The sequence below is a fragment of the Lepidochelys kempii genome, chromosome 21, assembly GCF_965140265.1.
Source record: "Lepidochelys kempii isolate rLepKem1 chromosome 21, rLepKem1.hap2, whole genome shotgun sequence".
Classification (NCBI taxonomy): Eukaryota; Metazoa; Chordata; order Testudines; family Cheloniidae; genus Lepidochelys; species Lepidochelys kempii.
In genome coordinates, this window is record NC_133276.1 from 18,975,469 (window position 1) to 18,989,851 (window position 14,383).

The following is a 14,383-nucleotide window of genomic DNA, read 5'->3' on the forward strand; positions in this document are numbered from 1 at the left end:
ATGGAAGGTAACTTTACCGGGTAATAAAAAGGATTTAAAACAGAGAGGACTCCCCTCTGGCCTCAGCTTTATAGTTACAAAAACAGGAATAAAACTACCTTTGTAGCATAGGAAAATTCACAAGCCAAAACAAAAGATAACCTAATGCATTTTCTTGTCTTACTTACAAATTCTGTAATTTTAGATGGATCATTCCAGGTATGTTTTCAGGAGATGTTGAACCTGCTTGATCTCTCCCTCCATCCAGAGAGGGAACAAACAAAGAGAGCCACAAACAAATTCTCTTCAACCCGCCCCCTCCCCCCCCATTTGAAAGTATCTTCTTTCCTCATTCGTCATTCTGGTCAGGTTCCAACTAGGTGATTTGAGCTACTTAACCCCTTACAGATAAAGCGATTCAGTACAGCTACCAAGGAGGGATCTTATGCTACCCTTTTCTTTATATTTATGACAGGGCTGGTGCAAGGTAGGTATGCCCTGTCACAGGGAGCTTCATAGATCATAAAACAATAGGGTTAGAAAGGAACACAAGGGTCATCTATGCCAACCCCTTGCCAAAATGCAGGATTTGTTCTGTCTAAACCATCCAAGACAGATGACTATCCAGCGCCCTTTTGGATACCTCCGGTGAAGGAGATTCCAGGAGCTTCAGCCAGGAGCTCACTTCTGGTGTGACCAGTGCTTTTGCAGGGAAGTGAAATGATCAGTCTGAGAATATCTGGATTTGGGGTCCTTTGGGTTCCCAGGTCAGCACCGGGTTGAGAGGGTAGGCTTTGTACCTCTGCTATGCTGAGATTGATAAGGGACAGATCGTCCAAGAAAACAGGATAAAGCAATCCCAGGGCTGCACTAACTTGCACCCCTTGCTGCCTTAGCCCTCATGGACATTGTGGGACCTGGGAAGCATCAGGGTGCAGGACTGTCTCAACCAGGCCTTCCCCTGCCTCTGATCTGCCCGAGATGCCTCCTGTGCCAGAGGATCCAAACCTGTGTTGCTGTTGCGGTGTCTGTCATGGGGGCCTGCTGCACCAGAGAAGTTTACTGGGGGCCTTGCAGCCACTTTGCCGAGTGTACATGCAGTTGTGCACAGAGCGCAGAGGAGATTTTCCAGCATCTGATGGACCTCTTCAGGGGGAAGATGGGACACTTCATTACTGAGCTCTGTGGTTGAGGCTCTCTTTATTTTGAAATGCAGGGAAATTCAAAGATAAATGTCACAAAGCCAGTTCAGGGCATGAAGGGACCCAACTCCACAGCACATCGCCAGGAAGTACAGTGCAAAGCCATGTAGCTACATACATCAGTCTCACAAATGCACACCCACAAACAGTTTGTTCCTGGCAAACCAGCCCTTGGACACACCCAGACCTTTGCTTCTTTGTTTACTGTTTTTCTATCCCATTAGAAATCAAAGCAAGAGATTGAAGAAGAGGGACAAGCACTGTCCCAGAACGAGGGGATTTGTGGCAATGTCAAGCTGTGCTGCCTGCAACCTCTGCTGGAAGTGACAATCCGAGAAGCTGAAGCTCAGCCCTTTGAGGTGCTCATGCAGTTCCTGTACACGGATAAAATAAAATACCCACGCAAAGGTAGGACAGGAGGAGGAGGACTGTGTGCAAGCCAAACCTGGCCCATAGGGTCTTTTAAAAAGAAAATGAAAATTGAATATTAGCAATTTGTGAGCAAATCTTTATACTTATCACTGATGCAACCGCTGCTGGAATTCTGAGTCCAGTTCTGTTGTCCACAGCTCAAGAAGGATGCTCAAAAATCAGAGAGGGTTCAGAGAAGAGCCACAAGAATTATTAAAAGATTTGAAAACATGATTTGTAGTCATAGACTCAAGGAGCTCATTCTGTTTATCTTAACAAAGAGAAGGTTAAGAAGTGCCTTGATTACAGTCTATAAGACTTACATAGGGAAAAAAATATTTAATAATGGGCTCTTCAGTCTACCAGAGAAAGGTATAACACAGTGCAATGGCTGGAAGTTGAAGCTAGACAAATTCAGACAGGAATAAGGCATACATTTTTAACAGTGAGAGTAATTAACCATTAATCACTGACCATTTTAAAGTCAAGATTGGATGTTTTTCTAAAAATCTCCTTTAGGAGCTATTCTGGGGAAGCTCTGTGACCTGTGTTAAACAGGAGATCAGACTAGATGATCATAATGCTAATCTCCCTTGGTTCTGCTATCCGAATTACTCAAGATGGCATCAGAAATTGGGAAAATTTCTGACCCCACTGGACATCTTTGAAGAACCTTATATTAGAAAGCTCTCTAGAGCTGTGGAATGACACTGTTTCCCTTTGTGATGTACAGGTCATGTGCAGGATGTACTACTTATCATGGACGTGTACAAACTAGCCCTGAATTTCAAGCTCTCGCGACTGGAACAGCTCTGCCTCCAGTATATTGAAGCATCTGTAGATCTACAGAATGTGCTCATTGTGTGTGAAAATGCTAACAAGCTTCAACTGGATCAACTAAAGGTAAACACTGAATTTCACTAACAAGGTTACTGATAAAAATTAAAGAATTAAAGCTCAGTATAGTCACTGTAGACATTGACTCATGGACAAAACATGTTGTTGTTGTTTTGTGGGTTTTAAGGCTTTGACGTTGACTTTGAAATTGGTAGCAACTTAAAATTCCACCTGGGGGTCAGCATCAGCATTAAACTAGACTCCCTTCCTCCTGCTTCCTATGTCTTTAACATTACAGAGTTTGGTTGACCTAGGGCTGCATACGTTGACCTAGCTCTGTAAGTGTCTACACTAAAATGTAGCTCCCACCAATGTAAGTCACCCACTACAGCGACCTAATAACTTCACCTCTGCGAGAGGTGTAGGTTGATGTAGTTAGGGTGATGCAGTGCCGGTGTGGACACTGAGTTACGTACATCGTCTGTTGGCTGTCAGCCCTGGGGTGGGGGATGTGGGGAGCTCCAGGTGTCAGTGCCCTCCAGTGCCCCACACAGTTAAGTCAGTGGAAGCACTCCTGGTGAGAATGCGCTCCGCCGACAGAAGGTGGACATGAACCACCATTTTAATTACTATGGTGGCTATACATCGATTTAATTTTGTAGTGTAGACATGCCCTAATGCAGCAGCTGGAACAGCTACTGCCCTAAAAACATCTCTTTACCTGAAATCCCTTTACAGTTCTTAGGTGGTTGTCATGGATTCCCAGAGTCTGATCTGTGTCTTAGCCTTTAACCAGTCTACTGGGAGTCCCCTTTACTGTGCTGGACCCCTTGGATCCCCAGGGTTTTCCAGGGGCAGGACCATGGTGTCCATGACTCCACCTCTCTTTCCCTGTGGCTCCCTTCAGGGAGTCCAGCTGAGGCAGACTTCTGCAAGAGATTTCCCCTTCCAGAGTGCAGTGCTCTTAAGTAACTGCAGCAACACCAGGCAGCCTTTCTCCAGCAAGGTAACCTTTATTAGTCGCCTGGAGCACAGAAAGTCTTTGGATTAGTATGAGAGTGACAGACTTATGATAGAGTCCATGTTGGTGGAGCCGGGGCTTCATCCTGCTCTGCTGCCTCTGAGCTCTATCCTACTGTCAAGGATTCATGTTTGGTCATTGAGGTTCCCATTTTTTTTCTGGACCCTTCATTGCTTTATGCTAATTCCAGCCAGCTCTTGATGGCACATTCTTACCACCCCAGACAGCCACATGACCCAAGCCTCTCATGCCTCCTGCTCTGTTCCAGGAGAAGCATGTTAACCCTTCTGCCTCCTGTGCAGTGAGGAGATGCATATAGTTCACAGAAATATTACAGAAAATTCACACATTTGTCACAGGAATTTATCTCTACTAAAGTTTGTCTGGTTTCTTAAGCTCATTTCTTTTTCTCTGTTGTTAGCTCTTCAAGTATGTGTCAGTGTAGTCCCACGGTAGGTGTGCACAAGCCTCATGTGCAGAAGATCAGATATTTTGAATAGCTCCCACACAGTGGTGTAAAGGGCAGAGCAGCCACAACCCCCCTCAGTTCCCCCTACTGCCTTAGGAGTGAAAAGGAATTTGGCAAATCTCTGACCTGCAACTCGCTTCAGACACTTTAAGCCAGATCTTTCAAGATGCTTAGTGAAGAATTCTTACAATCAAATTTGTTCTCTAAAGGATATTGATTGGTGACATCTCCCCACCCCATGTGCAACAGGGTAAAATGCTTCTTGCCAGCTCCCATGTCTTGTGACAGAGTTCAAACCCTGCCCATCCTGCAATGAACAAGGGAATCCTGTCCCTATCATGGACAGACAAGCAAATGCCTCTCTTGCTTAGGAGAGTGTCACATCCTGAATAATTCCTTTGTGTGCAAGAACTTCTCCACCAGGACCTCCAAGTCTAGGAATGCATGGTTCAAGCTACATGTACTTGAGCAGTCCATACAGATCACTTTGGCCCCAGATGTGACGATTATGACCAGAGTGAGGCTGGTTAAATTAGCGTCGACCAGTGATCCCTTGAATACTCTTCAAACTCCAGGATCAGGCAGTGGAAAGAAGGCAAAGAGGACACTGGCAGAGTTGACACTAATGATGTCAACCGCCTCTTAAGAGCTTGGCACTATGCATCTTGGCATTGACAGACTTGGCATTGGTAAATCGGGTGCTGAGAACTTTGTCTTCCTTACGGGCTGCTCCAACTCAGCAAGTAAACCTGGCATTGCATCCACTTATAAACTGGACGCCCACTGATGTAGCCTGTCTGAGCATAAACCTAGCTCCAAGACCGAAGGGAACTCCCATATGGAAGACATGGGATGTTTCTCCAAGGAAAAAACCCTTAAACGGTTGGGCAAAACAAGATACCTGCCACGATCCCAGTACCAATGCCAGTGATGAAGCCAAGGAAGTACATCAGTTGGCCCCATTCAGTCCCTCAGTACCCTCCTTCAGTGAGGAGATATATTCCTCCTCACTCTTGCCAGTGTATCCCTTCTTGCTGACATTGAACAGAAATCTCTCTTCCGTGCCATTGGAGAATGACTTCAAGGAGGATATTGGGGAGCCCACATTTAGAGCACCACCTCAACCGGCTCTGGAGTGCCATGGGCCAACCAGCCCCAACATGGTCAACACCCATAAATATGCCACCTTGTTTGGCTGTATTGACATGTGAAGGAGCAGTTTAGCGTCTTCTACAATGTAGAAAAAGGAATATAGATCATGCTTCCTGATGGCTTCGCTGACTAGCCCATCCACAGAGGAATGAGAGGTGGGCCCACAGGAACAGGAGATGTTAGAGAGACAACAGTGAGCCCCGACATCCCCCAAGGAATCCTTCTCACCACCAGACAAGGCAGAGACACTAGCACGCACCCTGGCTACAGATCAGTGATTCTCAAACTTGTGTACTGGTGACTCCTTTCACATAGCAAGCTTCTGAGTGCAACCCCCCCACCATTTATAAATTAAAAACACTTTTTAATATATTTAACACCATTATAAATGCTAGAGGCAAAGCGGGGGTGGGGTGGAGGCTGACAGCTCGCGACCCCCTATGTAATAACCTCATGACCCCCTGAGGGGTCCCGACCACCAGTGTGAGAACCCTTGCTATAGATGATTCTAAAGCCTTCCTGGACCTCCTGTCCTGAATTGTGGAGACCCTTGATACGGAGGCTTGGACTACACTATCAATTTATACCTGCCTGTGACAAAGTTCCTTCTCTGCCTTGGTGGGTCCTGCGCTTATTGGTGGCTTTGCTCGCCTCAGAGATTCACAGGAGCCCTCAGTTTGGCCACTTTTGCTAGTGGCTCAAACCTGCCGTTCACTCAGCTAACCTCATCACTGGCGAGCGTGGGGAAAAGGAAGGAGAACAATCCCTGCAGCCTCTGCTGATCCACCTAGTGGGTCGGGGGAGAGGCCAGGGACCATACCCTCTAGTGGAACCCACAGTCCAGGTCAACTCCTCCTGTATCCAACAGGGAGTTGGGGGAATGGGGTGAACCTGAGCCCGCCCTCAACTCTGGGTTCCATCCCAGAGCCCTGTGGATCACAGCTGTCTACAGTATTTTGTATAACACCGGTGTAACAGCTACAACTCCCTGGGCTACTTCCCCATGGCCTCCTCCCAACATCTTCTTTATCCTCACCATAGGACCTTCTTCCTGATGCTAGATAGTGTTTGTACTCCTCAGTCCTCCAGCAGCACTCCCTCTCACTCTCAGCTCCTTACATGCCCCTCACTGAATGAAGTAAGGTCTTTTTTTAAACCAGGTGCCCTGATTAGCCTGCCTGTCTTAAGGGATTCTAGCAGCTTCTTAATTGGCTCCAGGTGTCCTAATTAGCCTGTCTGCCGTAATTGGTTCCAGCAAGTTCCTGATTGTTCTGGAACTGCCCCTGTTAGCTTACCCTGGGAAAAGGGACCTGCTTAATCTGGGGGTAATATGTCTGCCTTCTGTTACTCTCCTGTAGCCATCTGGCCTGACCCTGTCACATATTTTCCCCCCCCCCCCCCTCCCCCCGTTCAACACCGCGGGGTTGGGCAACTTGGGATGTCAGGCAGTGTACCCGTGACAAGCCATTTGCATTGCCATGTGGCTTCCAGCCCGGTGTTGTCTGGTGAATTGAAAAGGTTGTTGGGGACAGGAACCATCTGGTCACCCTTGCGTTCTTCTTTTTATTTCATTGCATCCACTGGTGGGATGCATGGTTGGTCACAAGGGTAAACCGTTGTCCCAGCAGGTAATAACATAGTGTTTCCATGGCCCATTTCACAGCAAGGCACTTTGTCTCAACCACTGCATGCTTCTGCTCTCTCGGGAGGAGTTTCCTGCTGAGGTAGAGGATCAGGTGTTCTTTGTCTCTGACCATCTGTGACGGGACAGCTCCCAGTCCTACTTCAGATGCATCTGTTTGTAAAATGAACTCTTTGTTGAAGTGTGGGGCTGTAAGCATGGGGTTACTGCAGAGGGCTGTCTGTAGATCCATGAATGCTTTCTCTGCGGCATCTGTCCACTTCACCATGTCTGGACCCCAAGCTTTTATCAGCTCTGTCAGGGGACTTGCTCTGGTGGCGAAATGGGGAATAAATTGCCAGTAGTACCCCACCACAACCAGAAATGCCTGGACTTGCTTTTTCCAATTTGGCCAGGACCAATTTTGGTTAGCCTCCGGTTTGTTTATTTGGGGCTTGGCCATGCCCCTTCCTACAATGTAGCCAAGGTATTTAGCATTGGCAAGCCCTATAGCACACCTGCCTGGGTTGGCTGTAAGGCCGGCCAGTCTTAGTGTGTCCAGTACCACTTCCACCTTTTCCAAGAGGGTCTCCCAGTTGGGGGTGTGAATAATCACATCATTCAGGTATGCAGCTGAATAACTGGTATGGGGCCGCAGGAGCTTGTCCATAAGACGCTGGAAGGTGGCACATGCCGCATGCTGTCCAAAAGGAAGAACAGTATATTGAAACAGACCCTCTGCTGTAGAGAGTGCCATCTTTTCTTTGGCAAGGGGAATCTGCCAGTATCCCTTTGTTAAATCAAGGGTGGTCAAAAATTGGGCATTGCCCAGGCGGTCAACTAACTCATCAATGCGGGGTATGGGTTATACATCAAATTTGGATATCTCGTTCAGATGGCGAAAGTCATTACAAAACCTAGTGGTGCCATCAGGTTTGGGCACCAACACAATCGGGCTCGACCACTGACTGTGGGTTCCAACATGCTTTTCACCTCTGCCTTGATCTCCTCCCTTTTTGCCGCTGGGACCCGGTAGGGCCTTAAAGTTATCTTTGCCCCAGGGTCTGTGATAATGTGGTGGTATGCTTCCATGGTCTGGCCTGGTTTGGTTGAAAACACATCCTGATACCATCTTAGTTAGCTCCTTCTTCTGGTTCGGTGTCAGATCAGGTGATATCTGCCTATATCTACCTGCACATGTAGGTTATTTCCCTGGTTCGGGGCCTCTTGGGCCACTACACATGCCTCTTGCTGGTGCCAAGGTTTCAAGAGGTTGATGTGATAAATCTGTTCTTGTTTCCAGTGTCCTGGCTGCCGCATCTTGTAGGTTACTTCCCCAACGGGTTCAACCACCTCATAGGGCCCCTGCCATCGGGCCAAAAGCTTGCTTTCTGCCGTGGGTACCAACACCATCACCCGATTCCCCTGGTTGGAACTGTCGGACTTTTGCCTGGTGATTATAATGGGTTCGCTGGGCATCTTGCGCCTTTTCCAAATGTTCCTGTACAAAAGGGGTGACCCTGGCTATCTGGTCTCGCATCTGCAATACATGTTCAATTATATTTCTCCCCACATTGGGTTCCTCTTCCCAGATCTCTTTGGCGATATCTAGTATGCCACAGGGGTGGCACCCGTATAATAACTCAAAGGGGGAAAACCAGTTGAGGCCTGAGATACCTCCCATATGGCGAACATAAGGTAAGGTAGTAGGGTGTCCCAAACCTTCCTGTCCCGACTTACCACCTTCTGTATCATAGCCTTGAGGGTTCGGTTAAACCTTTCTACCAGCCCATTGGTCTGTGGATGATAGACTGAAGTTCTCAGGGTACGTATATGGAGCAGGGTACAGAGGTCCTTCATTAGCTTCGACATGAATGGGGTTCCTTGGTCTGTTAATATCTCCTTTAGTAGCCCCACTCGGGCAAAGATCCCCACCAGCTCTTTGGCTATCATTTTAGAGGCTGTGCTCCGCAGGGCGATGGCTTCTGGTTAGCGAGTAGCATAGTCCAAAACAAGAAGTATAGGTGGCCCCAGGCTGTCTTCTCCAGGAGTCCCACTAGGTCCATGGCTATTCGCTCGAAGGGGACCTCTATGATGGGAAGGGGTACTAAAGGTGCCCTCAAGTGGGGATGGGGACTGTGCAGCTGACACTCTGGGCAGGATGCACAGTACCTCCGCACTTCTTCGTGTACTCTGGGCCAGAAGAAGCGTCGCACGACCCATGCCAGGGTCTTCTCTGCCCCCAAATGCCCCCCGAAAAGATGACTATGGGCAAGATGTAATACAGCATTCTGGTGTTTTTGAGGTACTAGGATCTGCTGTACCTTCTGCCCCTGTACTGGTGCGACCCGGTACAAGAGATCCTTCTTCATCATGAAGTAGGGTCCTGGTCCCTGGGTTTTCCCTTCCATGGGGACCCCATCTATTTCGGTCACCTCCTTCCTAATGTTGTCATACCTTGGGTCTTCAGCCTGGTCCCGTCCAAAATTTTCTCTCCTGGGGCTGTTCTGCCCGAGATCTAGGGGGCCAGTCTCTGTCGCCTCTACTGGGTCAAAGGCATTAGGGTGGGGGTCAGACGTGGGTGCGTCTCCCTCCTGGGTGGCCTCCTTTTCAGCTGCTCGTGTCCGCCTACCTAAGAGAGCGACCCTCTGGCTTTGGGTCAGTATTTGGGTTCCCAAGGCCTTTGCTGCCCTTCTTTCCCTTTTCTTCTTTCTATCCTGCCTGGGAGTGGAGAACAAATCTGGGGATATTTCAGAGAAGATTGGGGGTTGACAGTCTACTATGGATGTCTCACTAACTTCAGGGTTTCCCCCTTTCTCCAGTCCCCCTACTGGGAGTAAGTCTCCAAACCCTGGAAAGTCCCTCCCTATGAGCACCGGGTATGGGAGTTTAGGGACTACACCTGCTGCTACCTCAGTAGTGTTCTCCTGGATTTCAATTTTTACTGGGATGGTGGGGTAATAACTAACTGTCCCATGGACGCATGTCACCCCAGTGCGCTTTACCTGCAGCAGATGACAACACTTCACAAGCTTCCCTGAAATAAGCGTGATAGCACTCCCCAAATCAACTAGTGCCGTGGTTTCTGCCACATTTAGTTTTACTGGTCTGGTGTATATATGCAGGGTTAGTGCGACCCCCACCAGGTGAATTAGGGAGCATGTGTCTGCCCAGTTCCCCAGGTTACACTGCATAGGCTCCTCGGCATTGGGACACTGTGCAGCTATGTGTCCCCACTCCCTCAGGTGTAACATCTGTATGGGGCCCTAGGCATTGCCCAGTCTCTCGGTTTGGGCAGTCTAATGATACTATCCTCTTTCCCCTCAGTGCTCCAACTGTTTGCGGCTTCTGATGGGTCTTCAGCCTCTCTCTTTTTCCACTATTCCCTCCTGGGGGCCCAGTTGCCCAAGCTTTGGGGCTTGGTGCTGCTTGTTTAACCCAGGGTGCCTTAAGATGCTTTAACCTTAAGTGGTTGGGTCAGTTCCCTTGCCGTCCTTTGCCTCTCTACTGGTGCGACAACCTCGTCATAGGTGGAGGGTTCATTCTGGCTTACCCAGACACAAAGGTCTGGCGGTAGTCCCCTCATGTATCGGTTGATGGCTCCAGGTGTCCTAATTAGCCTGCCTGCCTTAATTGGTTCCAGCAAGTTCCTGATTGTTCTGGAACTGCCTGTTACCTTACCCAGGGAAAAGGGACCTGCTTAATCTGGGTGTAAACAGTACGGGCTTCTCCCGTCAACATAGCTATCGCCTCTCTGGAGGTGGAGTACCTACGCTGATGGGAGAAGCTCTTCACTAAGTGCTACAGTGTGTGTAAACCTTAACACACTTAAAACTGCCTTCACCAAACAAGGACATTCCACCAGAGAAGTAGATTGCATCATGGAACAGGCCACATAAATACCCCAAGAGAACCTGCTTCAATACAGAAATAAAACCCCCTCTGACTGCACACCAGTAGTTGTCACTTACCATCCCACACTGGAACCCATATAAGATAGCATTAAATATTCACAACCCATACTCTATGGGGTCCACATTCTGAAAGAAATCTTTTCTGAACCCCTCTTCTGGCCTTCAAACAACCCCGCAGCTTCTCCAAAATCATCATTAGAAGCAAGCTCCCCACAGACCAGGACACATCAATTCAAATCTTTACCAGACCCCTGCCAGAACAACAGATGCAAAACCTGTAGACATATCTCCATGGCTACGATGATTGACACCCCCTCCCCAATACACCTTTCAAGATCTGAGAGTCCTGCAACATGTGGCATACCTTATCTGGTGCACTAAATGCCCCAGTAACAACTATGTGAGTGAAACCAGGCGGGCACTATGCTCTCGAATGAGCTAACAGAAAAATCATAAAAAAAGAAAAAAACACCACGTGGGTGAACACTTTTCAGAAAATGATCACTCTATCTGACTTCTCAGGAAATCTTCACATCTTCAAAAGAGACTACTGGGAGCTTAAATTTATAACTTTGCTAGACCCTAAAAATCATGGACTAAATAGGACTCTAGATTTATGGCTTATTACAACAATCTCACCAACAACCCACTAACAACTTCTCTGACAAGTTGCCTCCCCCCGGCCTTTCCCCCCATGACTGAAGGGTTGTTAACAGGCCAATTCACCTTTAATGGTCCCTTGCAATATGGTGTCCAGAAATAGACATATGTGCCACAGATCAGAACAAGAAATGCCGTGTGTTCTGCTCCAGAGGGGTTTTGAGTCCAGGCTTTCTGTAGTCTCATAGGCAGAGGGGCTCATGTATGCCTTCTGCCAATTCATTTAATACCAGGGATCCTGAGGGAACTCGGACAAGGTTCAGCCTCAGTTATTATGCTAGACCCAGCGTGGCCCAGACAGCTCTGATACTCTGAGCTGATGAACCTATCAACACACCACTTGTTCTATCTGACATGATTTTGCAAAACAGAAGTGAGATCTTTCACCTCTTTCATCATTACATCTGACAGTGTGGTTGTTGGCTGATTAACTGCCTTTGAAAGGAGCTGTTCAAATGAAGTCCAGGACAGTTTGGTACATAGCAGAAAAACCTCTACTATACTGAGAAATGAAACAAAATGGAAGAGGTTTTCTATTTGGGCTCCAAAACATTTCCCTTGTCAATTCCTCTTTCTGCTACTCAGGACTGTCTGCTAGCTCTAACACATTTGGGGCCATCCATCAGATCCATAAGAGTACATTTAGCAGTAATAGCTGCATACCATCCTCAATTCAGGGTTATACTGTATCTTCCCACCCTACAGTTGCTAGATTCCGTAAGGGTTTTATTCATGTTTTTCCACCCAGACCAAGGGGCTCCTCCTTCCTGGGACCTCAACACAGTGTTAACTGTTTAGTGGGACCTCCTTTTTAGCCACAAGCAACCTGCTTTTTTGATCAACTGTCTATGAAGACTGCTGTCAAAGTTTGACTCAGACTCACAATTTATCAGACCACTCTGTTTTATTAGCAAAGCTGCTCTGCTAATACATTTAGAGTGGGGCTTGTGTCTCTTAATTTATACTGTTTTTGGAGAACAAGTTACAGAGAAGTTACAGACAAAAGAAGAAAAAATATTTTAGTCACCACCCTTCGAGATCCCTGAGACCAGTCACGTATCTTCAATTACCTGCCACCCTTAACAATCTCCTTTAACAGCTTCCAGTTAACTTAACTAATTGCCCTTCACACCTTCCATTCTGATGCCTGCTTCTTAGACTTGCTGACTCTGTCTTAATTGCTTCTCCATTCAAAAGCTAACTGTCCCTACATGTGCTCCCTCAGATACTTTGTAACATGTTTTGGCATGCCCTCTCATGTACAATGTATCCAGCATGTCCCCTTATACAACGCTATACTTATATAATGTTATACTTCCACACTGCTTACATCAACTCATAGGTTAGGGGACATGCAAGCCCTTATGGATGGTCCACCTGACATGACATTCCATAAAGATAGGCCTCACTCCAAATTCCTGCCTAATATTGTTTCTGATTTTTATTTAAATCAGTTGCTTCCCTGCCCAGTTTTCTCCCTCAAGTGCTACTCTCACACCAGGGGGAAGCCAAATGGCACACCCTTTGACATAGTAGGGCTCTAACATACTACCTGGATGGGATCACATCCTTCACAAGATCCCACAGACTGTGTGTAGCCTTTTCAGATAGGGTTAAGGTTCAAGCCACTTCCACCCAAAGGTTGTCCAAATAGATAACTAACTATATTAGATCCTGTTATGAAGTAGCTAGGGTAGATTTCACTTGGATGTTTTGGGGTTCACTCAGGCCAGACAGGGGTTTGATCAATATCTGCCTTTTAACCCTGGGTGTCTTGTGACTGTGCAGCTTTTGTCCAGAGCTTTGACCCCAACAGCCAGCCAGCGGCCCACAAGGCTCACTTTGCCTTTGCCCAACTTGGTTACTTCAGAAGAAGTCTGCTTTTCTGAAGTCCAGGGTCCGTATTCTGCTGCTTTCCTTTCTTCCTTGTGTCAAGATCCTGAACTCGACCATCTCATGGTCACTGCCTCCCAGGTACCCATCCACTTTTGCTTCCCCTACTAATTCTTCCCGGTTTGTGAGCAGCAGGTCAAGAAGAGCTCTGCCCCTAGTTGGTTCCTCCAGCACTTGCGCCAGGAAATTGTCCCCTACACTTTCCAAAAACTTCCTGGATTGTCTGTGCACCACTGTATTGTTCTCCCAGCCGACATCAGGGTGATTGAAGTCTCCCATGAGAACCAGGGCGTGCGATCTAGTAGCTTCTGCGTGTTGCCTGAAGAAAGCCTCGTCCACCTCATCCCCCTGGTCCGGTGGTCTATAGCAGACTCCCACCACGACATCACCCTTGGTGCTCACACTTCTAAACTTAATCCAGAGACTCTCAGGTTTTTCTGCAGTTTCATACCGGAGCTCTGAGCAGTCATACTGCTCTCTTACATACAGTGCAACTCCCCCACCTTTTCTGCCCTGCCTGTCCTTCCTGAACAGCTTATATCCATCCATGACAGTACTCCAGTCATGGGATTTATCCCACCAAGTCTCTGTTATTCCAATCACATCATAATTCCTTGACTTTGCCAGGACTTCCAGTTCTCCCTGCTTGTTTCCCAGGCTTTGTGCATTTGTATATAGGCACTTGAGATAACCCGCTGATCGCCCCTCTTTCTCAGTGTGAGGCAGGAGCCCTCCCCTCTCACACACTCCTGCTCGTGCTTCCTCCCGGTATCCCACTTCCACACTTACCTCAGGGCTTTGGTCTCCTTCCCCTGGTGAACCTAGTTTAAAGCCCTCCTCACTAGGTTAGCCAGCCTGCTCACGAAGATGCTCTTCCCTCTCTTCATTAGGTGGAGCCCGTCTCTGCCTAGCACTCCTCCTTCTTGGAACACCATCTCATGGTCAAAGAATCCAAAGCCTTCTCTCCGACACCACCTGCATAGCTATTCGTTGACTTCCATGATTCAGTCTCCTGTCTCTCTCAGGGATGCAAGAACTATGTTAGTTCTGTCTCCTGAGTTCAGTCTCAGGATAACCCCCACTCGATTTAGCTTGATGGCTTTGTTTAGTGCTAATATGTAAACTAAGGCTAAACAAATTTGTTAGTCTAAGACAAATTGGTTTATTGGCTTTACCTGGGCTAGACCATCTGGTCTTAAACATGCTCTAATAACATTATAGAGA

At 47.6% G+C, this 14,383-nt stretch overlaps 1 protein-coding gene across 7 annotated transcripts in view; it reads left to right on the forward strand.

Moving 5' to 3' along the window:
• The window catches only part of LZTR1 (leucine zipper like post translational regulator 1), a 298,705-nt gene that overhangs the window by 209,023 nt on the left and 75,299 nt on the right, over nucleotides 1-14,383 (forward strand). For all 7 annotated transcript variants that reach the window (XM_073319623.1, XM_073319627.1, XM_073319622.1 and 4 more), the window contains 2 exons: nucleotides 1,406-1,589; nucleotides 2,326-2,495. In XM_073319623.1, the coding sequence (XP_073175724.1) occupies nucleotides 1,406-1,589; nucleotides 2,326-2,495 (354 nt within the window). The remainder of the gene's footprint in view (nucleotides 1-1,405; nucleotides 1,590-2,325; nucleotides 2,496-14,383) is intronic.